The 27,573-nt window shown below is 39.8% G+C and overlaps 1 protein-coding gene across 7 annotated transcripts in view; it reads right to left on the reverse strand.

The window, feature by feature from the left end:
• CHD9 (chromodomain helicase DNA binding protein 9) overlaps nt 1-27,573 on the reverse strand; it is a 93,589-nt gene that overhangs the window by 55,583 nt on the left and 10,433 nt on the right. For all 7 annotated transcript variants that reach the window (XM_084533049.1, XM_084533052.1, XM_084533051.1 and 4 more), the window contains exon 4: nt 20,550-22,153. In XM_084533049.1, coding sequence (XP_084389175.1) covers nt 20,550-21,986 — 1,437 coding nt within the window. In that variant the 5' untranslated portion in view covers nt 21,987-22,153. The remainder of the gene's footprint in view (nt 1-20,549; nt 22,154-27,573) is intronic.

Raw genomic sequence — 27,573 nt, forward strand, 5'->3', positions numbered from 1 at the left:
TTGTCATCACAGCTACTCCCTAACAAAACCTCCGTTTATTCTTTTCCTCCTCAGAAGCCCACTAAAAAAGAATCAAGAAATAGCTCAAGATATGATTTCTGTTAGGATTTTGACTGTTAAGACTAGGTCTTACACTTGACCAGGATTTTACTTCTATTTAAGATTCACTTCAAAATGAACCTCAATTGGTACACTAGCGGTACCGGCACATGAAACAATCCTTTAGTTAACAGTATCACCTAAATTCAGAAGGTATTTCTGCACATATGCAGCTTCACTACAGAGACAATTATTAAATTTTAATTTTGCTTTTAGAACCCTAGCCAAGATGCTTTCACGTTATGGTTATGCAATATATAACAGAAACTGCTGTCATTTATCTTGCAGAGTTACCATTTCATAACTCAGGACGATGCTAAATAATGCACTATTTTAGCTTTTTGAGATCAGTTAAACAAAAAAAGTTTCCTAAGGCACTCACAGTATGATTTCAGCTCTAAGCCAAATGCTACTGAAGTTGGTACGGTTAGAGGACTTTGAGAATGAACGGATGCCTTCCTGAACCATTCTAGGGCTGCAAACAAACAAAAAAAGCGTGCCCGATAATTAAGTGGGCAAGAATAACCATGGTAGCTTTTGGGTAATTCTTCTGAAATCCTCTTCCTAAGTGTTTTGTTACTTTAGGATGAAATTTCTCAGGCTACATCTCCTCAGAGCTGCCCCGCAAGTTATTCCTCAACAACTTGTTTTACTGTCTTTTTGTAAAATCCTGAGCATGCTGGACGAGGCTACTGTGTGTTTTAATTCCTGGGGCTGGCCCACTGCTTCGTGCTCCATAGTATTCCTTCTGTTTTTAAGTTACATCTCCTGCACTCCACCAACAGTAAGCCAGCTGCTGGTTACAGGGCTGAGAACGTACTCTTTTGGTTTTGCTGTGCCACTTCTCACCATACTGGAATGACACTGACGAAGATACCGGAAGGCTCCAGCCAGCCATTCTGAGCTAAATAAAGCCGTAGTGAAACCTCCATCAGGGAAGTCACATAGGTAACAAAACACAAAACTGGAAAGCAATGCAACTGAGTTGAGATTAGAAGACCCAGAACCACCCGTGCATTACAAAGGACAACGTCTGCATGTACTTAGCAACCACAGCGACATAAAGGATCTGATGCTGCAGAGGTCTTTTCTTTCAATTACCAATTCATCCTGAAATAAACTCATAAGCAGTTACAAAATCATGCACACTGGAAATAAATTCTGAAAGCTACACAGCATCCACAAGGAAAAGGACAAAGCCTTTTGCCAAGCCAAAAACACCCCTTCCCCCTCGCTCCGAGGGGACGCCGATCAAACACCCTCAAGGAGCACGTCCTTTTGCCAGTGGCTTACAAACCTATTTCATCTATCAGCATTGAGAAAGAAATGCTTAGCTGACAAATGTGTAGGAGAAGGTGGAAAGAAAAACCCTGAGGCAGACGCATTTAAAAACTGAATATTTTGTTCAGAAAAATATGCTTTTAGTTTTCGTGGCTGCAAAGATAATCATCCCGATAGAGCCAAACGTAAACCAACGTGATGTTGTCTCAAGCCTGCACGGAGCAAGCTCCAGGGTGTGTGGTGCTGCTGACAGCTTTGGCGAGCAGCAGCACAAGGACACCACCGAGCTCCTGCCAGTTCCCTGTTGCTGCTCTGAGAGCTGTGGCACCAGGGAGACGTGGGGAACCACGTCAATCCCGTGTCGGCTTCACGCTGCCACCCACTAAAGCCATTAGCAGCAGCAGGTACGGGCTGCCTGCTGGTCACGTGGAAGAGCTATCCCTAAGAAATATTAAGGGTGGAACAGATAAAACAAGAGCTGTAGGCTTCCCCACATATGCCTTGATTCACAGCTGCCAGCAAAGCATCTTCCCTTCAGTGGCACTGAAAAGACACTGATGTGGTGTCTTACAGGGGCAGAAGGTACTCGACACGTCTGATTGGTATCTTAATTAAACTCACGTAAAAACAATCAAATTACCAGATGATACCCAGAAACAATCGTGACAGCAGTCTTCCGGATAGCTGGGAATACTGTACCAGGGAGGCTTTTCACAGGAAGGAGTTTCTGCAACACTTCAGCGTGGCTTTCATCAGCCCAGCACTTCTCTGGCCTAACAGCATTTCCCACAGCAAGGACAAACCTCTGCTTGTGCTTGTCTTTTTTTTTTTTTTTTTTCTCTCCTCCCCTTCAAGACCTAAATGCACTTTGAATTTGCTCCATGACAACACACAGTTTCTCCACATCCCCTGCATATCACTACAAAGGAAGTCCCAAGAAGAAAAAAAGGAGTTTAATATAACAAAAGCTTCTATCTCCTAGAAAACCCTCCCAGGCGCTGCCTTACCCACTCCATGAACAAGGCGTTGCTTCTACTGCATGAAACCCTGCCTGGCGGTAGGCATGGGCACCATGCTGGAGCAGTATGGCTCTCCCTTCTGTGTGCACACAGTCTTCAAGACCAAATTTCTCTCTTGAGTTGTGTCCATTCTTGATGTACTTACTCTAAGGCCTAGTGATGCCTTTCCCTGGTATTTTCATTAGTCACACATTCCTGACTACAATTATACAACCCCCTTCCTTTTTTTTTTTTTTTTTTTAATAATTATTTTCACTTGTGGATCAGCTCACCCAAACAGCAACTACCACTACAAAATAAATTATGATCCCAACCATCCTAAAAAATAGAAAGCTAAGGGTCACATTCGCAATGCCTTGAAAGTCTCTTCCTTCTACTGGCAGCAGACATCTGCAGGAAGATGCAGAAGATCTGCAAGCACGAGGTCCTGTATGGCAACAAGTTTTTGCTAGTCTACCAGGTCATTAGGCAAATCAAGATGACCTTGACATCAACTGCACTGAAAGCAGCTAAAATTAGCCACCTGGAAACCTGATCTTCACGCATTACCACTTCATCATCTTTGTCCCTGTTTATTACTAAACAAGGAATCCCTTTGTGCATGTCAAGCCACCAAAATAGTATCAATATCCCAGCTGTGACACAAATATAGGAAGAATAGTAAAAATGATCGTGATCAGTATTGTTTCTATTTCTGTTCAGATTAGATTGTTGTATATTTTCCTATTAGAATCACATCAGAATTCGGAAACTGCAAGTGCTTTAAGCTACCCCAGAGAAAACTCTTAAAGGAACATACATTTATCATTTGAATCACAAAACTGTAGTTAGGAATGCAAATCAAAAACTGCATGAACTCAATTCAATGACTTCTGAATTCCATTTGAGTATTCTAAAATCTTTTTCTCTACAGAAGCCTGCATAATTAACTCTAGTGGTGGTTTTATGACAGTTTTATAATCAAAAAGAAATCTATTAAAAAAGAAGATACCAGCTCACTCCCTGTACAGAGTCTATTTGTAGAAGATCGCTTACAAGACAAATGCGTCACCCCACGTGCACGCAGAATCCTCTGCTGAATGGCAATTCCAGAAGAGGCAGTGATTTGTCTTTTGATGACTTACTGTGACAAAAACTTCAGTTAAATCAAGCTGCTTCCACACAACTGACAGAAAGATCATCTAAACATGCACGAGGGTTTCTTTTCTCCAGAAAACCTTTTTTTTCCTCCCTTTCGGAGTTCCTTCTGACTTGCTTGTTATTTTCTGCTCAACAGTTGCCCCATACCATCTGTTGGATTGCTCTACAGAACTAAGAGCACTGTTGAACGAAGATCCATGGGGTTCTATAATTTTTCCTTCCTTTTTGGTGTATATATGGAACTAATAGGACAGTCAATGAAGCATTCTAAATTGCGATTCTTTCATTATGCTGAGAATACTCCGCACTCTGCTTGGATCTTATTATCAGCTCTTATAAATGATTCAGTGTTTCAGGGATACAGAATTTTAGAGATAGATATATGAAACCTAACCCGAATTAACATTGAAGTGTTACAAATAGATTTAAAAAAAAAAAAAAAAAAAAAAAGATACAGGGAAAAAAATTACCTTTGCTGTCTCCCATATTTGTTACCTGTAACGTTGATAAATGAATGGCTGACAACTACAGCAAAGTGACGAGCCAACAGTCTGTGTCTGTATAATAGGCACTTTTGAATGTAAATTTGGCTACTGTACGTCATACCTTACCCCACGTTTAGCACTGGGCTTATGATAAATTTTCAATTTACGTAGAAATGAAAACATTTATGTAAAGGCCAGCAACCTTAGTCATCTTCCTATGAAGAAAGAAGCAAGTGCTTCTCATGTCACACACGCATACCAGCAGGTTGTTGCTACAAAGGCAGCATCTGATACTGGAGAATGAATCTGTAGTGTGCATTTTTGTGTGTGGAAGATTTTGTTTGAGCAGAGGCATTTTGGGGCTCAGCACCAAACAGGGTGAATTGTTTTTCTGACTATTCGGTAGTGGTATAAAAACCATCTCCCAGTATATCTTAAAGGAAGCACTATGTAATGGAGCGTGTTAAACTGCCAGGAAATGAAAGAAATTGAGAACCTCATCCTGCTCACCCTGCCAAGCTACTGCACTGGATGCGTGTCAGCTTTCAGTGGCCTGCAGTGCTGTGCCTATCACGTACCGATTTCTTTTGTTCTAGTCTGTAGCACCGAACACAGCTATTTGGAAAATGACATACACCAACAAAACCAACTTCCTCGGCAGCGTTTCTCAGGTGCTGTCTGTCACATGCCCAACTAGCAGCAGCACTGAGTACTTGCACTGATCCCAGGCTGATGCACGGCAGGGGTTTTGCTGCAGCCACAGGGCAGGCACCCTGCCAGAAGAACCGCTGCGCTCAGTGTGAGCCTCAACGCCCTGCTCCTACGTATGAGAAAAGTAACGACCACATTCAAGTCAACTGGACTTGTGAATGCGCTGTAGATTTGAATTACTCAAGTTCAGAGCAGTTTTGGAGCCATGCCATACCTCTGCAGATTTTCTAAAGCTTCTAATGCCAGTCCTCTGGATCCAAAAGTCTTAGCTTTATTCCCCCAAATACGTGAATGTTTCCAACAAAAAAAGCACCCCTACTTGGATTCTTTCTTATATTCTCGACTGAGCTCACCTGCCAATTTTTACAATTACTTAACCTCTTAAAAAAAAAGTTCACTTAACTCAATACTCTATAAAAGGAATGTCACGTTTCACCTCACTGGTTTCACACAGGACCTGTGCAAGTATCTGGAAATAGATGTGTAATATAATTTGCCAAATACAGACAAGAAAACAATGCAGATCTTTCTGATTTTAAAGAGACTGGACATTAGAGTACAAAACCCCCAAACGAAGCCCTACAAATGTATTGATCCACTGAAATCTCAAAACATCAAAGATATTCTTAAAAAGTACAGGTAAAAGGCAGCTTCTGCTGGAACATACTCCTGGTTTTGCAATAGGACAACTTTTATTTAACCGGTCAAGGAAGTCTAATAGCTTCTGTAACAGTGTGGAGCAGAATGCTGCAAAGCAGCAAAATGGAACAGCTCTCTCCAACTTACCTATTTTTTATTTTATTTTTTTAAAGTCCTTTGTACTCCATAAAAATATATTATTAACCCAAACTGCAGTGATTTTTAGTCTTTCACCACTGAACATGGGTTAGTTAAAATCATCTCTCATTCCAGCACAAGCAGTGCTTCAAGAACCTGCTAAGTAACAATATGGGAGCAAAGCAGAATAAGCTGCTAATTTTGTTCTGTACAAAACTTTTCTCTGACAAGATTGAATTCAGTTGTATTTTATATTGTATTTACATTGAATTTTATATTGTAGATCCAAAGTAAGGGGACTCCCGGTACAGATATTACATGTAAATATAAAACGCTGTTAGGGAAGGTAAGAAATAATTTTTACCGTACTGAATGTAAGCTTTCCTTTAGACAAAAATACTCTAACATCTCCAATTTCAAAAATGAAGAAAGCTTACTGAGCTTGTGTTCTCTGTTCAAAAAAAAATGGAATAAGATTACACTTTATTTCCTAACTTTCATAATGCTGATAAAGGAAAAACAAAACCACATCACAAAATGGAAGCAAGCAACAGGAAACCCCTAAATGACTTAACTGAAGGGTGTTTTTTGGTTTTTAGTTTTGTTTTTTTCTTCCCACAAGGTAAGTCATCTTTTCAGACATTTTCCTGGAGTTATTTTTGGAGGCTTTGCAAAAAGAGATAAATATACAAATACTTATTATAAAATTTCATAAACAATCACCACCAAAATAAATACACAAATAGAAACTGAATTCTCCTCCAGGAGAATGATTCAGTATTCCCTCTTTCCTGTTTGCAAACACCAGGTCTCTTGAAAATATAGCACGTAGCAACACAATGTAGCAAGTAAAAGCTTACTGTGGAACATTTTCTATTCCTGCTACTATGTGCTGAATTGCTAAAAAGCAGCCTGGTGGTGCCATGAGCAAGTAGAGCCGAAATGCCAGCATCACAACTGTTCGCTGAAAGCAAGCACGCTGCAGGCACCGCCAGACCTGGTCCCACTGCTCCTCATCCAACACATCCCGTGGCAGCCAGAACCCTACCGAGGCAGCCTTAGTAATCACACACTCTTTGACTTGTGTCTTAAAAGGAAGATTGAGCTTTAAAACATTCAGCGAGGCTGCTGCCCAGCTCACAGCTGCTCAGTTTTCCTCCAGCTTGTTTAAAAAAAAAAAAAAAAAAAAAAAAAAGCAAGGCTACACAACCACGTCATACCAGGTTGTGCATTTACGCCTCCAAGTTCTCGGTAATTTCTAGCCCATCGATCAAGTTTAGCCAAATTAGGTACATCTCTGAGATAGCTGTTCTTTGGCAACTGGCATGAAGCACACAGGATTTAAGCAGGATCTGGGGCAAGGAAAATGAGCTCAGTCCTCCTTAGACCTCCGAGCATCCACTTGAGATGCTCTAGGTGTTGGGACCACCAGCTGCAAAAGGCAGCCCTTCGACACCACATCATCTTCTCATTCTTCCCTTTGTCCCTACTCCAACCAAAGAAACCTTCAACTTCCCTCTGCTTGAGAGCAGTCTGCAATTCTCCAAGCAGTCTCCTCGCTACCTCCCTCCTCTCCCCCCTATGCCAGAAGCCATTCCAGTGCATCAAAAGGAAAGAACCACGGATACCCTATTGGGACCCAGATTTCTCCAGCAGCTGTTTGGTCTGAGTGGCCAAAATCTCCATCTTTCACATCCGGTTTGTTACTCCTGCTGTAAACTCAAGCTGAGCAGTGTTCACATCACCTTGAGCTTCCTGGTCCTCTTTCCCAGCAGCTCATCGGAGCACCTCCAACCTGCCCAACTGACGGGACGGTTGAACTGCCCACGTTACGGAACGGCTGAACTCTTGGAAAACAGCAAAGGCTGTAGTGTACAGGCCTATTTCTTACAATGTTTTAGCTACTGGTCCTGTTGTGAAGGCCTGACTGATATAAGCATAGTATCGCTCTCTAGAATTAACACGTGATTGAAAAGGAACTTTACAATGTATAAATTAAAATAAACCAATTCTAGAGATTCAAGAAAATTATGTATTCACAGAAACACAGGGCTTATCACTCCTCCCTCTCTCAAAAAAAAAAAAATAAATAAAAATAAAGGTTTAATACAGGAAATGCAGGAAATATAAGATTTAGGATAATATATCATGAAAAAAATTAATTTCTGTACTTCCATCCTGATTACTCAAATTTACTTCAATTCTCTATGCATAATAACATAACAAAACAAAGAGAAGAGTGCTGTAGATAGTTTCCTGTCAGTTTCAGAAACTACTACTTTCTACACTATTTTTCTTTTGATGTTTTATCGCTCCCACCCTGAAAGGGTGATAAACTCACAAGTTTGGCTGTCTGAAGTCAGGAAGAATTCACATGCACAGATTTAAATGCAGAGACAAGTCTGATGCAGTGGTCTAGAACTTAATTTTATTTTTTTTTAATTATTTTATTTTTTTTACTGCCAGAAAGGAAGTTAGTCTCCGATGGGAAAGAATCTTTCAGAAAGTGCCTCTCTGGAAAGGAACAAGATCTGCCATAATGCAGCAGCTTACTTGGAGGCCTTATGAGTCAGAAGAGGAAGCTAGCTAAGCATTTGCATTTTTCCAAAACTGCAAGAATGATCAAAAAGCAAAACAAAAAGCCAAATAAAATCCAAGCTTGTTTTTTCTCAGAAACTCAGAAAGACTTTTAGTGTTCTGTAATCAGAGTCTTATGAATAATAAATTCAATCTCTAACTAAAATAAAAGTGAAAAATTAACACCTGAAATAAGATACACCCCAACCACAATATACGACAAAAAGACATTTGTACACAGGATACACTGAACTCTTCCAGTTTTCCTTTTCACCAAAAGCTTCCATTTTTATTTATTTATTTTTAAGACAATTTTGACAGCAGCTCAAATAAGCTGGCACCAATCCACTGGAACTCTGTTACTAACCAGCTCAAAGACCATCCCTTGAAAGTCTATCAAGCAGACGCAGGCTAGTTGTTCAACAGCCCAACTTCTGGGTGTTCCAGAGAAGAAACCACGTGAGCCAACCCACAGGTGAAGCAGAGCAGCAATCCTGCCCCACAGCACCTATGTGCTGTTGTCCAGGCAGCCAAGTAATAGAATTCAAGTCAATGACTTGGTAGCAAAACAGATAGGAACTACTGCGTGTACTGTGAAATAAACACTGTGAAAACTGAAGACGCAATTATGTTTGATCCTTGCAGCTGTAAGCACTTACAGACATGCCTGCCATTCGCCATTTCTGTGTATAAAACTACCCCACGTTAAAACTGACACGGGGGCGGGCGTTACAAAGGTGTGCAAACTCAGGCAGGTTGAATACGCTGAGACAGCTTTTATCCAACCTTTTCACTGCAATTTAAACACCACAGGCCCTACTCAGATTTATAGCCTTCAGTCAATTTCCATATTACTTGAAAAGTATTCACGTTTGGGCTTCTGGGTCTTATATGAAGCCATTTTGTTTCTGTTTAGAAACTATAAAGAACCGCAAAACCCTTAAAAATGCTGATTTCAATGTAAAACTACAAAGATTTGGCTGCAAAAGCCTGAAGAAGAGAGAAAACAATTACAAACAAGGGGGAAAAAAGCAGAACTCTCCACTTGCCATTTTGCCAAGTTGCTGCCTGCCCACTCATGTTCTAAGTTGCCACCACTTCTGTGCGCTGCCGAGAGATTTTCTCCTGCTTTTCTTCACCAACCAGAGGGAGGACAAAGAGACCAAACAAAGACAACCCCAAGCCATCCAAATAACCCCCCAAAAGAACACGAGCTTTTTGATCACCTTGGTGATCCACACCTACCGCCAGCAAGCAGCACAGCCCGCATACAGCTCGGAGCAACAAACCGCGCGGCCCGAAGGGTGGCTGCTTCTGGTCACAACTCCATTTCACATCAAGTGCTCCTTTTCTACACCTTCTGCTGATGCGAATGGCCTCATAAGAGAAGATTTTTATAATTAAAACCCAACCCCCTTTCATCCTTATGGAAAGGATGCCACTGTTTCCTCATGCTCTTCCCCCCAAAGCCCTCAGGTTTGCCTGCCCCACAGCCTGAGGCGCGTAAGCACTGCAGCCAGGCAGCCGCAGGCGAGGGCGGCAGACACGGAGCCGTCCCCACTCTCATTTCTGCACTCTGCTTCTTCAGCAGAGCCACTCAACCTGCCGGGGCGATGGGAGCGAAGGGCAGGAGGCAGCAGCTCCACTGAACTAGCGTGAACCTGCCCTCCTCTTGTCTCCACACCTCACTGCAATTACTGACAGAAAGGCAGGCTGGGCTAGGCCCCAGGAGCAACTGCGGATTAACCGAAGCACAGACACGGGCTCTCTTCCATCAGATGTTTTCACAGCGTAGCTTACCAAACCCAACTCCAATTTCGTAACGCGGAATGGATGCGGCCTTACAGTTCACTTGGAGGCGAAGCCGAGCAGCTCATTGAGAACATGAAGGCCGCTGGAGCTGCAACCAATCGTTGTCTCGGGCAATGTCAGGAAATGATTCTGTGATAGCACCCTCTTTTTTTTATTATTATTATTTAAAAACAGCATGTACTTTCACTGCTTGTTGATGACAAAAAAAAAATCAAGTGCTGTGAAAGAGATAACAGATGTGAAAAAGATATGATTTAATTCCACATGAACAGGAAAATGCTGATCATAAACTATCTGTGAATTGAAACAAGCTACATCTTCAGTAAGTCTTACATGCAAGACTTCTTTATTTACAAATAGGGAGTTTATTCATTAAAAGCACTTAAGTTTAGAAGTTCACTCAATCTGTGAGCATGGCATTTTTGTAGGATTCCTTCATACCTAACAGAGTAACCAAAATGTCTTCAATGCTTGCAATTTCAGTGAAACAAAAAAAATGAGCATTTTCGGTACATTAGAAGACACTGACACAAATTGGGAAAAGCAATTTATTTTTAACATTACCAGCTAGGAAGTCACATATCATTAAAACCAGTGCTGACTGCACAGCATATTTCCATTTAAATCAAAGGGGGACATACTTCTTCCTCTTCAATTCAAACTAACTTGCATATCTGCTGTGTCAGCTTCAAGGAATTACTTTGATGGCTTTCTCTACCAAGGTGCTAGAATATCCAAGGTAAAAGAAGAGCACTTTAGCATATATATAAGCCTAACAAAACTACTCCTGCATACAGGTTTCTCAAATGTTCCTGAAAAAACCCACTCCTCTCAATGAATAGGGAAAACCAGACGCCCACAGAAAAGGCATTTATTAAAAAGAGGTGCTGGTTTGAAAACAATGCTCACAAGTTGAGGGATACTATAGGGGACCAGCAGGATTCAATTTCAGGCAAAGGAAAAAACAAGCTGTTGTTTTCCCAGAAGTGTCTTAAAAGAGAGAGAGAGAGAGAGAGAGAGAGAACATAGCACCCAAGAGCTTCACTGGGTTAACCACAAAAACCAGTAGTGAGTAGGAACTTTTGGTAGGGACTAAACAAAGTTTTAAGACAGCTCACTAGAAGGAAGCCTAGCAGTCATTTTCTATCTCAGCCAAAGCTGGCTATTTGCACAAGAGACAAGACTAGGTGTAGGGCTCAAGACAAATGAAATTTTTATCATCTTTAACGGAGTTTGAGTCAACAGCAACTGCTGTTAACCATACACAGAAAGACAGGCTGGCTAGAGATGGCCGCGTGCTGCCAAGGACATCCTGTGGCACAGCCAGGACACCAGCACCCTCCTGCCTCCATCCCTGACCAGGAAGGTTCGCTCACCATGTCCCCAGGTCTCCCAGAGTCAGTGAAAGCCCACTCACACTTGCAGTTAAACTCTATTAAGTGAAAGCGCCCAACAGGCTGGCACCATAAAATATGCCTCTTGTACAGTATCAGGAGCTTGATCAGATTTCAGAGTAAAAAATGACTGCAGGTGAAAGAATCCTCCACGGGATGACAGAAGTAAGAGCTCCAACACAGAAACTTCAAAATAAATCTTTTTTTCAAAATTGTTCTTACCAATCTTATAGACAGTAAGACACACTTCTGATTTTGCCTCTGTTTACTTAAAATAAAACAAACTTTAGGAAACTTTGTTAAGCTTGTACACATAAATCTCTCTCTGGAATCCTACCAACAATGAGAAGATGTTAAAGACACCTTTCCCCATCCACATAGGGATGCATATTCATGTCACACGATGATGCTTTCAGTCATGCCACTTAGCTTCCTGGACAGATCTCATTTCAGATGGCTATAATTGGCAGGACTTTGAAAAAAACACACATCAAAAGCCACATAAAACAGGGAGGCAGGGGGTAGAACAGAAGAGCACATATTCAGGTTATGCCTGGAACATCACCTCTTAATTCTGACATGGTTTTTATCGCAGAACAAAATCCCCAAAGGAAGAGATAAAGCAACACTTGGCCTACAGAACAGGAACTGAGCTCCCATGCATCAACAATCCCTTGCTCAAGCACAGGCTAAGTGATAATTTCAGCAGGAGAGATACTGCTCTAGTCTGAATATGCTGAACTCAAACTTACATTTTTACTGGTGAATTTAATCATACTAAAACCAAGACAGCACGACTTAAAATCAGTGGTCCCTAAGCGTAAAGCTTGCAGAAAAATCACAACAATACACAGACCATGGAAAAGCTGGCACTTCCCTCTGTGTACTCCTCTCCCATAATAAATCATGACAGGCCAGATGTTAAAACCATACTTCAATTTCACAGCTCCATCTGAGTATTATTAAAGCATTCAGCACTGTAACACTTCCCGACTCCAAAAACATTTTGGAGAGCATCTCTGTGTCTGTGTGCACGGGGCTCTGTGTTGTGTTTAAGCAATCCCTGACACAGTTCTGTCTACGAGTACGAATGCTGAACTGCAGCCTGCTGACCTGCCACTTGTTAACGCTACAGCTGGAGAGAAAGGCTCCTGGAACCTCTGAACAAACACAGGGCTTCAAGCCTGGGGTTAGAATTCAGAAATTCTCCTTGTGAAACAATCTTTCCAAGCACAACAAAAGAAGCAAACAAAATGCTCTAACGACAAGAAGTCTTCTTCAACATTATCAACAGTATCTTCTTCAACATTAAGGGCAATACTTCTTTCCAGCATATAAACTGGAACTCAGTTGTGATGTTATGAACATCTCCTACAGTAGGTCTTTCTACTAATCTATGAAACTAGTTCTGGCTTGCTGTTCAATAGCATTTTGTATGCATATGCAGGATGCTACTAACATGGAAATTACCTTACCACCTCCTGAAAAGGCACTACAGAAAAGATTGGAACATTTTCCTAGAATATACATTAAAATGCTAGCCTTCACAGTAAGACATCAAGAGAGCAAAAAACCAAAGTAAGTGCAAGCACAAGCTAAATAACCCACGCAAAAGAAAGCCTACCACAGTTATGAAAGAAACATGAATAAGTAGACTACAAATTACACTATGCTCAAAAAATATAGGACTTGTCAACTGTTCCTAGCCTAAAGCTATGTTCCTAGATTCATTTATCAAATATATTCAAATCAAAATATTAATTCTCAGCCCCACCACCCTCGAAGCCCACTCACTTGTATTTACTTTCTTTAAGAGTTGCCAAATTCAATCCCCTCTCAGCACATAAGGATAGATACTGTCTTGGGAATCCATGCAGCTAGGAGCTTGTGCAAATTTTTTATCTAGATAAACTACAAAGTAAACAATACCCCCCCAGTTCTGGAAGGCTATTGATTGGACAAAGTGCTGGGAATTGTTTTGGTTTCTCTATATATTTAGACTTAACGTTACAGCTAAAAGAAATTGTAAAACCTGAGTGCACATAACACACTGACACCTGTATAAAAGCCACATGGATTCCAAATGTACTTAAGATTCTTTGGCTTCAAAAGCAGGCCACTGGTTAACATCTTTAAAAGCTCTGCTTCTCTTTTGGCAGTAAGATTTCACTAACGCTTTAGAAACACACTGATCTTCTACAAAATGTCTCAAGGTGGAATGGCATTCTGGAAGTTTTGGAGGCAAAGCTATGTCTTAAGCCTTTTGGAAAAGAAAAAAAAAAAATAAAAATATCAGGCTTTAGCTAACAGCACTGGACAGCTGGTCTCCGCCAGTACCAAGGGAGAGTTCCCCTGTGAGCCCACTGATGTCCTCTGAGCCTCTGAGGCGCGTGACAGCACACAGTTGGTTGCCTTACTGCAGCACAAGGTGCTTCCCAGCTCATCACGCCTTCCTCTCCCGCTGCCGCTGTCTCTAGCGTGTGCAGTTTTGTCCAACTACGCAGCAAACCAAGTCAGCAACTCGTATTCTCAAGAAACAGCTCTGGCAACAAAAAGCCATTTCGCAGCTCCTGAATCAGTTTTGCAGTTCAGTTCACAGCACAAATGGTTGAATTAACACATGATGTAAGAAGGGAGCTTTTTCCCCATAAAGTTTTTCCCTTAATCTAATGGTATTTTAAACAGACACTGAACTACTGCTTCAACAGTCTACAGTATGGACTGCTGTCTTTAGAGGACGATTCAAGACAAGTTTTATTTTCCTTTTTTCTCCCTTTCTAATTAGGCACCAAGCTCAGACACTGAGCTTGCACCATTGCATCATTACTCACTGCTTTACGGTTCTTCAGTGTTAACAAGACATCTGTTTGCAAATAAGTATTTAGATATTCAATCTTACTTATTTGTGCATTTTTTTAACATCATCTATTTTACTTGCTTCTGTCAACCTGTCTCACCCTGGAGGATTACCCCTGTAAGCTGAGCTAGACAGAAGCTTCCTGCCTGTGCCTGCCACCCATTAACAACTTTTTACAAAAAGGTTTCTCTTTTGGAGCATTTTGAAGACAATTATTACAGTCATTTAACGAGTGTGCAATTATCTCAGGAAAGATTACATTCTTAAATTGTAACAATCATTACAACAGCAGGTATTGCTTTTTAAATAAGAAATGTACGCAAAGAATTGGACAGCCTAATTATTTGACAACTGAGGAAGGTTCAGAGAGACTTCAAAAAAAAGAACAAGCATTAGCAACAGCTAGCACGATTCAAAACTGAATGAGAAGAATGATTAAACATTTTAACTGGTGGAAATGTTAGCTACTGACAAACTCATAAAGCTTATAAAATGCTAAAGCAGATAGCCTGGTACATTTTTCCAGCAATTCTGTCCTTCCCTTGTTATGCAGCTGTATTTCCTAAAGAAAAGCAAAGCAAATGAAAAAATGGATGAAAGTTAAATATATCAACAAATATTCATCAGTAAATGTGTTACAAGCCAATTTCATACACACATACTTCCTTTCCCCCATCCTATGCAATTTCTCGTTTTAAAAAGAAATAGGGAGTATAAAATGCTTACCTAAAATTTGTATAAAAAATATAAAAAACAAAATTCTTTGTATACATCCAACTGTAAAGCTAGCAAAATATTGCTGTCTTGAGTGATGAAGACATCCATGACAAAAAGCCACAGATTGGTTTTGAAACACATATTAAATACAGTTAGAGTCTGAAAGAGTTTGCTCATTCCAGGAACTGTGCTACTCAGCTCCAAGATGATGCCCTACTCATCTCATTAACTCTACACACTTGACACAGCTTTGCCACTTTCCACTTTCACTTCCTCCCATTTGTGTGGGCCCTTCTGAAAATAGAAAGTGAAAAAGCAGGGAAATACAGTGCAAAAAAGGTCAGCGGAGGGAGTACTTTGTTACTTGTACAGACATGATAAACCTGCTAGGTGCTGGGAGATGACAACTGAATTCTGCTGCCTCACAGTGGCAGACAATTCATTAAGCTGCTACAACTACAAGGAAGGTGAAAATTGTTCCTCAAACACAGAAGTAAATCCAGAGCATGCAACTCCTAGAAATGTTTAAAAGGCAAGTTCAAACAGATTTCCATTTGTTAATGTGGTGACATCACCCATAAAATTAACCATAATTAAAAGGAACGAGTACAATATAAATACAATGGATATGCTTAACAGCATTTTAGAAGAAAATGAGGTTTTTAGGGCTCTCTTTGGGTGGGGGGAAGGAAGGGCTTTAAAAAAAAAAAAAAAAAAAACACAAAAAAACACACCAGTTGCAGATTACAAGCTAATGCCCCACCAAATACAAGTGCTTTCAATACACCAGATGTCTAGATTTCAGTTCTCAGATAATGCAAAACAGGGCAAATTTTGAGTCACAGATTTTATTATGCTTAGCCCCACTGAAAACTGTCATACACTGCTTCACAAACAACGTTAATAACAGGATCGTAATTTTACAACATGGTCTCGTAAGAACACTTAAGAGCAATAAGCTTACTATGCAGAAAAGCCGGTCTCTGCTACGAAGAATTTAAATACAGCCCCACCAGTTCAGGATTTGAAAATATTTCTCATTGTGGGCTCTCTTAAAAATAAACTACGTGGAATTTCAGAAACGCATTCTGAAAAATACTCTAGCCCTCATTTCTATACATCTTCCTTAAGTGCACGTTGCAATGAATTGGCTTGTTGGGCCAACCATAGCTACCCGAGACAACACATCACTGCTTCCTAGGCATGTCTTGCATTTGCGATCTGGTATATGAATAGAATGGCAATCAAGAGCAGAGCAAGAGGTTTTTGAGTGGGATAATCCCAGGGATACTTGCAAAGCCAAATTTAGAGCCGATACAAAAGGGAGGGAGCTGCTAACATGGGTGAAAGGCTGCGACCACGCAGGGTGTGCATCTCAGCCGCACCAAAGCCTGTGCCCTGTGCTCTGATCAGGTGAATTCCACCTCTGACAATACCCTCATGCATCAAGTTACACCATTCTGACGTATGGTCAATATTTCTTCCTAAGCTTTCAATAAGGACAAGATAAATTCTCTCCAAAAGCAGCGTCACCTGTCGCTCTGAAACAAGCGGTAGGAAAGCAAGCACTTGCCAGCAGAACAGCACTTTCAAGTTTCAAGTCAGTTTCAAAACAACAACAAAACAAAACAAATGCAAACGTCAGATGCAAGATAGTGGACTTCATGAATACACTGAATTATCAAGTTAGGTGCCAAACATTTAGTCACAAAAGGGGTAGAAAAAAGATTCAGCTGATACCAAGAGCTGAGATCAACACCTTGTCGTGTAGCACTTCCAACCATTAATGAAGTATTATTTTCCAGGCCAATCTCCATTAAGCTTTGAGATATGTAGCCAGAGGAGCACCGGGGCCCCCAGCCTAAGGACGTGGACTTGAATCAGGTCCAGAGGAGGCCGTGAGGACGCTCAGAGGACTGGAGCCCCGCTCCTACAAGGAGGAGCTGAGGGAGCTGGGGCTGCTCAGCCTGGCGAAGGCAAGGCCCCGAGGTGACCTTACAGTGGCAACCTTCTCTCAGGCCACTACAAACCTCAGAATATCACCTCAACTTCCTTTTCTTCTAAGCATACAGAACTGAACATGGATACCTACATTTGTCACCTTCTTTCACACTCATGAAAAGCAAAGAGAATATTTTCAAAACAGTTTTAAGAAGAGGCAAAAAGATCAGAAGCGTTTTATTAGTCGAGGGTGAGACTACACGGATCTCCAGTGTATTCCTTCACTTCATTTCGCTCCCATAATCAAACTATGATGAAAAATGCATGATGTAAAATTAAGAGGCACGATATATTTACAATTATAATCTAATTACAGCAAGCATAGAAAGTATAACAGCAGCATAAGACATTTTAGATTGTTTTTAATTGTGCACTATTACACTGAACTATTAATTTTTAAATTAATTTGTACTGAGAGAATAGCTTTACAAGTTACACTGCGATAAGCATGCTTCCTTTCAAACAACGGAGTCACAGGTATTTCATCTTGTCTCATTTTTAAGTGATCTTAGTGTAACTGCAGTTGGGGATGTTTGGTTGTCTAATGTTGGGTCCACTCCAATAGCCACAGATCATCAACTACTTCATAAAATTTAAAAATAGTTCTTTTTCAAAACCCCTCAATCGTTATCAAAGCAAAACTGCTGAAAACAACTAAATCCACTAGTAATTGTTTCCTCCAGTTGCCATACTATTACTAAGTCATATTACGCACGCTGCAGGCTCAGAGAGGCTTGCACACGGTTTGCTCCTATCATTCCCCCATCGATGGGCTCCTCGCAGCTGTATGACAGCTCCCACTGCACAACCAGTTCCTGGAGGAAACACTAAACATCTCTTCTGTTAGATAAACTTAAAGTCTGAAACCAATTTATACCATTTATTGCATACCCTAGAATCATAATAAAAAACAACCCAGCAGCTGATATGCCTACCTGGTTTCTGCCAGTGTTATTTCAAAGTTCCAGAAAGAAGTAAGAAGGACGAAACAAAGAGCTGAAATCCTGTGAAGATGCGTCCTTCTCCTGCCGCTACCAAAACCAAAGCAACCCTCCCAAACACTTGAACACTCTGTACAGGTCTCAGAACTTTCCCTCTGTTCCAGGCTACAAAACAAGGCACTGACGGTGATGTCAGTGAGGCTGATGCAGTCTTAAAAAGGTTCTGATGTACGCTACAGAAAAATTACAGCACCAGAAAACATCTTGAGACCTACTTTTCACTGCCTGGCTTATATGCCACACGCTCCTCACAAACTATCCCAACGCATGCATTTCTTGCCACCGCCACTTTTCCAGGAAGCCACATCCCGCTTGTACCGATGGGAGACCCGAGGGTGCAGCTAACAGCTCTGGCTTCTGCCCTGCAGCCCCATGGCAGGGAATTGGGCTCTGTTGCTTTAGCAGAACCCAGCAGTACCTCAGTGCCCTACCAGCAGCCCAGCTCCGTGCCCGTGTTAGGGGCTCATATCGGACAGAACCAACACGAGGAGCCATGCAGGCTGTGCCCTCCTCTACACACTCCCTACCCCCAGAAAAAGAAAAAAAGAAAGCACATCAACACCAACGGGTTGCACCTACCGCATCATTCGATCCATCGAGCTCATCTGAAGTACACTGCTGTATGCATACCCTACGGGCAACACGCCAGCACTACACCAACTGAAGCACCAAAAGTTTCGCTCACAGGAAATGAAAATCACATGCTCCATGCACATCAGCCCAGGTTGTAACGGAGGAGAGGTCATCTACTGAACCAGGCCCAGAGATTCAAGTGTGAAAGCCTCATCTCTCCGCCAATGCCACGAAGCAATGGCACATTTTACAATGCCTCCTTCACAGGACATGTGTCTTGCAAGCTAACTAAAGCAAGTCTCAGCCACTGAGTTCCTTTCCTTCCCAACAACTCTTCCAACAGGACACCAATCCATACTGTAAGGTACAGAGCGCATCCGTAAAGAGAACAGAGAAGTAACACAACAGTTGTAGCTTTTTAAGGCCACATGCACGTACGTATTTGATGTTAGTTGCCTCTATTTTGAAATGCACAGATGGAAAACCAGAAAACATTGGTATTTCCTCTCTCCTTTCCCAACTAGAAGCTAAATTCCTACTAGAATTTAAAACACCATTCAAAAATCTTCCCATTTTTACTGCTCAGATGCACACAGACTTGAACAGACATCCTCATGCTTTTGGAAGCCCCAGATTACCAGCAAGAGCGGCTGAATATGTAGATGCATCATACAGAAGCTGCAGCTCCTGCTGCCAAACCATTAGTAGGAGTTTCAGTCATTCCTGTCAAATCAAATTCGGGCCTGAAGCTACCAAGCAGTGCCAAAAGGCAACAGCACTCAGGAACTAACTTACAGCTAATGCTGCGATGGCACTCAAAGAAAGCCTTAACAATGGAAAGTCACTAAACCAGTCTCACAAACGGCAGCACCAGCTTAAATGACTTACAGATTTTAAATAGTTCTTTGTGTATTTGGTTACCACATCTCTATTATATTCAAGATACAATTTCTTTTGAAATACATTTTTTTGTGTGCTGAAAATTCCTGCAATCTTGCACAATGAGTTTTCCAATAACTGTAATCAAAACAAATGATTTTGCTGGTTACAGAGTTGTGAACAGAGAACTTTTACGAGCTGCTTCAACAGGTATTTGTTGTTCTTGTTAGTTATTGAAAAGTTTAGCTACTCTCAGAAGAGAAGATACCAGTCTATACTTCAATTTATTACTGCTCACACACCTTCAACAAAAGACAAGGTGATACAGATGAAGATAGGGGTCAGTGTTGGGGGGGGGGGCGGAGGGGGGAAAAAAAAGAACTTACTATCACAATCAATTAAAACTACTTGAAAATTCACTAGGCTCACTAGAGAAAACATTAAAAATAAGTCTATAAAACCTTGCATTTCATATATTCATGTCACTGCAAGATTGGTTTTCTAAACTCTTCAATGTTCATACAATTTTTATCTTATAAGATAATATGAAAACCATTGTCTGCAAAGTTAATTTCTCTTGTATGCCATTAGAACAGTACGAGATAATTTGTGTGCTTTCATGTCCTCCATACCACGGGCTTTAATACATGTAGTAGATGCGGATATTATGCAAGAACAACTGCACATTTTTTTCTTTTACCCAAAAGTAATGAAATAAATAGCTATAGCCGTTTCTATTATTGCTGATCATATAAAAACAAACAAAAAACCTGTATTTTTAGTTAATGACAATGAGCACAAAGTTACCAAGCAAAGGACAAAAGCCAATCAGTCACACCAGTACCTCTTATTAAAGCTCTTAAAAATGCACTGCTATGAGTACTTTAACAGACAATAAGCCACAATATTTACATCTGAAGCATAAAACAACTGTTCTTCTCTGCTGTACTTAGGAAATACATGCAGTAGAAGGGCTGGCTCCATTTTCTCTGAAAAACTATCTCAGGTCATATAAATCTGGTTTTCTACAATGCTAAGAAAACAGGAGAAGAGAAAGCAGGCTTGCATCGACAGTTTTTTCATAAACCACGAGTTACGCAGACTTCTTGAGGACCAATTACCAACAAAAGCTCAGTATCTCCAGTCACCCTGCTTTGGCACAAGTACCAATACCAGAGCAGCCAAACCAGGCAGCTCAAAACCCCATCCCCTAAACCCCCACATACCTGTCCTTGTAAGGTTATACGACTTCTCTCTTGCAGATGCTGACTGGAAACTGCAGAATGCCAGGGATGAATCTGACTTTGCGACTGTGCCCGACCAATATCAGACGCCTGTGTTACTTGATGGGGGCTTATATGGTGTTCTAGGTCATGCTCTAAAACATGGCTTGTGCTATCCTGAACAAACGCAGAGTCATCAAACTGTGGCAGAAGGTCTTCCTGAAGGAGGTCATCTGGGTCAAGTCCTGTAAACGGTTCGTTTGGAGCATCAACTTGATGAAGTAAGTTCTCATCCAGAGACGTAAAACCATTGCTCTCAATAGGGTCTGTGAAATGGCTTATCTGAGAAGCAGAACCAGCAGAAGCTGGAAAATTAATATTCACAGGAGAAAGTTTTGAACTACTAAAGTTGCCCTGAGGATGCGCAGAATGCAACATTTGAAAACTACTTGAATTCAAAGGTGTATTAGGATTCAGCATGTGCTCCGTTGTTTCTTGCTTGGTCCCTGTTTGAGATGTAAAGGCATCGCTTCCAGTGAAGTCAGAGATGGGGTGTGTCTGCTGGCTACTAGAAAGAGCTGTTGTAGACTGAAGAAGGCTGGTAGGAGAAATGTGGTTATTAGAGTACGAATAAGGAGATGAAAATTGTTGGCTATTATTGACAGAACACGGAGTAATAGTTGGGGACTGTCCATCAAAAGTTCCTTCTTGATTCCCACAAAAATGTATTGAAGCACTTGCAGTCTGAGAAAACTGTTGAACAGACAGAGGCTGCTGTGAAGTTGAAGGATTAGAAACTGGAGGTGGGTGGTTAACATTGACTCTGTGAGAAGTAGATACATTAACTTCCAGGAAGTCTTTTGGCTGACTCAGAGCATCTTGCCCCGTGTTGTTCCTGCTTTGTTGAGATCGTAGTGAGGCACACTGATGCTGCGGTTCATTAGCCTGAAATAAGGCAAAGTCATGGTGTGCTACAAAGCTTTTGTTTTGCTGCATAGACTGAGAATGTCCTTGGTGAAAGGGGGACCCATTTTGATTCGAAACAGTCGTGGCAGTTTGGTGACCCCACATAGGACTACCATCAGCCACATCTGGAAACATCCCATTAGACTGGGTTTGTGGATGAATTGGTGAACAGTTGAATTGAGAGTGTGGCGATAAGACGTTGTCTGCTGAGCTATTGAAAGACGTACTTACTTGGTGAAGTTTCAAAGAATCAAACTGATTCAGCGGCTCAAACTCACTTATCTTTTGTTGATTCTGAGCATCTTGCACATGGTTCAAGGAGTCTATGTGCAAAGGTTCAAATTCTGCACCTAAATTCAATTCATCAACAAGTGAAACAGGTCCAGGTTGAACAAAGGCATCATCTGACAAACCTTCTAAGGTCTCGCTAAAAAGATTGGCATCATCAAAAAAATCCATCATAGGATCAGTCATCTTGGTAGGTCTGTACTGCTAACTTCTCTCAACTCCAAAAGGAGTCAGTTTTGGCTCTCTGCAGTGAACAGAAACAGATTACATCCAGTGGTCACCACCTTATCCAAGGCATACCAGCATCCATTAGTGCTTCTGATGAAATGTTCGTCTTAAAGTGTTAAAGCATCCTATGGGAGAGGAAAAAAAGAGAAGCATAATTACACACAATTGCTTTGTATTTCAAGTCATTCCTCATACCTCCTTCCCCTTCCCGATATTGCTATGGATTTTTGACATTTCATTCATAATTTTAATAGTTTAGGTAAAGCACAAATCACTTAAGAGTTATTTTTTGCTTTTAGCAAATGTCCTCTACAGCTCTTATAGTTTAAGCCTTATGCATCTGACGTTTTAAATACATGGGTTTCAAATTGTTTCCCGTTTGCTGTTATCTAAGCACAAATTCAGATTCTCCTATGCCACTTTCATTAAAGCTACCAAATTGTAACACTCGTGTTTCTCAGTAGTCCAGAAGTAAAATAAATTTGCTTATGATCATATTCAACAGAATGACAACTTCCCCCATTCCAAACACCATCAGACAGATAAGCCAACACTAGGATCCATGCAGATGATGTATTTTACAACACTTTTTGTTTTAATCAAGGCAGTAGTGTTTCCCAATAGAAAGTGACCTAGTAAGGCAACTATCTATATTTGATGGTATTTCAACGTATCATCTAGTAAGGATTTTAACTATAATTATTTTTCTGCACTTTTATTAAAAGATCCATGTTCAGGTACTTCCACCTCTGAACTATTTCACTATTCTAGCTAGGTAATTCAACTAGGCTACGCCAAGATGAATTAGATGAGCTCCTATATCCCCTAGTCAGTAAAAGATATAGAATAAAACAGACCTACTGAACACACACATTTTTCAGAAAAGTACCAAAAAAGATGAGGAAAGATCTCTATCTGCATTTCTCCAAACCAACACCTCCGAAAACCTGCATTGTTTTCAAGCATTTGTAGCATTTCTAATAGAATCATCTCTCATCTTAGGATATTTCAACTCAAAAGATAAGTTGGGGGACAAAGCTATTTTAACTAAGAAAATAAAACCAAGTAAGATTAGTTACAGGGAAAGAATATTGTAGCCACAGAATAATCTAATTTAATAGATGCCCACCTGTGGAAAAATAGATGGTAATTAAAGTAGCCATGTGTAAAATGTCAAGTTCCAGGTTATCGAGGACTCAACTGTTAAAAACTCAGCTTTGAAGCCTGTAACAATATAAATTTACATACTGGGACTGAGCATAACCATCTCACCAGACTGACGTAGCTCCTTGGTTATGCCCAGATAGACTCTGTTTCACTGTGACTCATAAGAAAGGCTATTCAGTTTGTACTAACAACTTGAGGGGAAAAAAAAAAATTCTTCTGTCTTTAGTGATACCGATACAACCAGATGTACAATAGTTTTATGTGGGGTAAGTGATGTACAGTTCAGCAACTCCACAGTAAATATTATACACACTCTTGAGTTTAATTATACAATGGCCTAGAAGTATCAAACAGGAGTAACAATGGCCATGTATTGAAAAAGCACGTACCAGACAATCTCTCCATGTTTTATTGCTGAATAACTTAAAAAAAAAAAATTAAAAAATAGCAAATATCATTACAGTCATGGCACTGTAACTCTGAGCTTGCCTCATGGCAATTTTCTTCTTCGCTCAAAAGACAAGAAATGCTTCCCATCCCTGTTCTTCCAACTTCCTTACAAGATAATGAAAAAAAGTAAGAAATAAAGAGACTACAAAACTTTTCTAATATAAACAGCCCTTTTAAGATGCAAAGGGTTTATAAAACAAAAAGTCTTCGTATATGTAAAAAGAAAAGGTAACCTGAAGATGTCAGCATCAAGCATTCAAACAAGATGGACTTCCAAATGAGAAATCTGAAGGCTAGACACACGAGAAACTTCTCCAGGCTAAGCAGATGCACATAAATACATCATGACAAAAGTTGTTATGTAGACAAGAAATTATCACGTGGGAAAAAATAAAAATAAACACTTTATTTTCAAAAGAATACCACTGCAGATAGCCTGAACACAACTCTGTTGCAAAGACACCTTGTCTTTTGACCAGAGAAGTACTTTTACACTTAGCTTTTTAATTCACTGTCCATAAAATGCATCGTGTTTCTTCAGCCCAAAGAAAAGCATACCTGGGAACTTCAACAATACCTGATTGGGATAAACTAGCCCTTGCACTCAGTCATCTTCCAGACTTACTTAGTGACTGTGCTTCTTGTGTCTCTGCTGTACTTATATACGAAAAAGTTAAATGCTCAGCTTGCAAATCATGAAGGGACATGAAGGCAAACCGCAGCACACTTCTGATTTAAACTGGCACATAAGCATGATTTTCCGTCCCTACCTTGAAAAGAATTTCTGCATTCTCTCATCCAACTTAATGAAAGATTAAGATTCTCACATGGAAACTTTCGCATGCTGTAAGTGCTTCTCTTCCCCTATTTTGCTCCCCCTTACCCAGAAAATGATAGCAGCTACAGTTAGGTTTTAGCACACTTTCATCCAGCCTTTTCTTTTCCCCAACAACTCTATTGTACCAAGTTGAATTTTGGACATTCTGTTACCTCTGGCTGGCAGAAGAACATTTTAGGAAATAAGTGTTTTTAAGACTTTCATCTATTGTACTTGACAACCAGAGGTTTAACAATGCAAGTGCAGACAGTATTTTATGAGTATTTTTCCAAAACCCTTCTCACTCAAGACAAGTTCCTCTTGCAGTCACATTCTAATCAGAATGGGGAAACCAGTTTTGAATCCCTACTCAATGAAGCAAACTACAGTAACAAGAGGCAGAATGTAAAAAACAAACAAAAATACAACCAAGCAAACAAATCCCACCCAAAATCCCAACACTGTTTTGTTAAAACTATTTACTTCCCATCAAGCAAACACTGTTACGGTTAATAATTCTATTTTACAGCAATCCAGTTTGATTTCTCTTCATAAATAAAATTCAACATCCACGTGCCCCTTATACCCCGAATTTGTGATAATCACACTTGCTATAGAAACTAAGATAACTGTAATACTTTGTATTTCTCAATTCACCATTATTTTATACTGATTTAACATTAATCTTAACCCAGCTTAAAGTTGTTAAGATCCTTCTACAACAGCGAAGTCTAAGACCTACTTGGAGAAATTCTAGAATATAAAAAGGGCACCACACCAGAGGTACAACCCGACAAAGCAATCAGAAGACCACAGTCTCTTTACTTGAGTTTAAGAAATTACTGCCCCCCTATGAGCTGGAATTGCTTCAACAGCATTTACCAAGTATAGGACATTAGGTATACTTGTAATTTTCCACAGTGTTGCACTTTTTTTTTTTTTTTTTTTAAAATATAGTTTAACCCAGAGACATCCAACAATATTTCTTACTAGCATTTAGTTTCTTTCTTTCTAACCTCTCAATTTTGTATCAAGCTGATTTATGCAAGAAAACGGAACAAGAGCTAAGAAAAAACATCAAATGTGTTCTTCAGACATGCTGAAACACATTTCAAGGTTTGTCATCCTTGTATATTCTAAAGCATTTCTCGTTTAAACATTAAATTTCTCCAACTGCTAACTCTACAATTTTACCTCATACAAAGCACAGCATGCAAGTATCAAGTTATTCTGCAAACATACCTGAATTAAAACAAAAACATCTTCCAGCTTCTATTTTTATCACTTCACTACTCATTAAACAGAACACTTATAATTTATTAGTTCTTAGCATAAGCTTTATAGTAGAGATCTAAACCAAAGTTTTAAAACAGAAGAAATGGTATTAAAATGGATCTTACAAGTCCAAGTGAATGCAAATATACTCACTGCTGCATAGCTCATGTTTTTCATTTAAAAGTACACAACTTGGTAACCTAGATGTTTGTAAAATCATCTTTTCTATTACAAACAATATAAATCAATTAACTACTCCTGTTCCTTTTAATTTGCAAAATCAGCTCATTTACTTTTTCTGTAATTCTAACTTCTTTAAACTTTACATCTTTCTCAAGTTTTATTTATATCCAAAACCACTTAGAAATGAAGCTGGGTACACTCAGCCCTATTTGATCCTTTTCATTAAAAAGTCCGTGTGCAACAAGACAGAATCGATACCCGAGCAGAGGTTAGGAAACGGAGGTTTCAAGTGAAAAAGGTTAATGTAACTTCTTGCAAAGGGAAAAAAAAAAAAAAAGCAAACTTTCTCCATTCTGCCTGTCCATCAGAGTTTAGTAACAACCTTTTTTTGCTCTAGTCAGAGAGAAAGGCCAAGAAGAAATAAAGACAGCCTGAAAGTCTCAAAGAGATGAATTTCTTTTAGAGTAGATTAGTGTGTGGAAGGTAACAGTTGCAAAAAGACAAGCTATAGCTATAGGAACAAGTGAGAGCAGAAATGAAGGCAATGGTAGAAGATACAATAAGCAGACAAAAAGTACAGCAAAATGTATTTTATCACATATATCAAAAAAAGAATGAACTTGTAAGAAAAAGACATTTTTTCCTTGCAAGAAGAGAAGTAGTAGTCAATGAAGAGTAGCAGTAAAATGGAAAATAAAACCTGATTATTTCATTAATTGCATTGTTGATTACTAACGATGAAGTGACAACTGCAAACTAGCTGCTTTAGTTATGAGCACGCCAAACAGGTAAAGATTCAGACATTACTAATGACGTCTCCTCTTTCATCCTTTGAGGGACTGAGTATCGCAGCTTAACATGACAGATGTATGACAGCATCACAGATAACAGGAAGCAGGTGACTTTGATGGACATTTTTTATGTGAGAAGCTGAAATAATGGCTATCCAGACACAGAATAAAAGCTGCCTCAGAAATAAGTTGGGGACAAGTTAGTAGAAGAGATTAGAACTGAAGTCATCGAAGCATAACAGAACAGAAATCCAGATTACATATAAAGGAAATAGAAGAGGTAAACACAGATGGCCATAACTAGGGAGGAGTTTTACATTATATGCATGGACAGGTTGGCTTTTTGTTGTTGTTTTGTTTTATTTGTTTTAAAGCAAGACAACAAAGCATAACAGACTTGCTTCCAAACAAGATCTGTGAAAGACTGAAAAATAGTTTTGTTTGCTAAATTTTATGTAGTATACAACAGCATGACAGGCAGGTGGATTTGTATCATTTGCCCATCTAATAGATGAAACACTATGTCAAAAGAGGTATACTGTGGTAGAAAAAATACTGAAAAGTCTGATCACTTCTGCATGATATTCAGAAGTGATAGAGCTCTTCCCTCCCCCAATATTAAAAATAAATTACATTTACACTATCGTTATTTATCTGATTTAATTATAACCAAAGCTTTGGCTGAGTTCAAAAAGCTGCAGTAAATTAAATACAGAAGTAATTTCCCAGTGATGCTCAATATAAATGATAGTATATTATAGATTTTAAGATCAATGTGCATGTTAAATTTAAAATGCACAAAGGAACAGAACAATTCGCTCAAATTCAAGAAATACAGAGCATAGAAAAAGAATATTTAGAC

The sequence above is a fragment of the Aythya ferina genome (genome assembly GCF_964211825.1).
Source record: "Aythya ferina genome assembly, chromosome: 12".
Taxonomy (NCBI): Eukaryota; Metazoa; Chordata; class Aves; order Anseriformes; family Anatidae; genus Aythya; species Aythya ferina.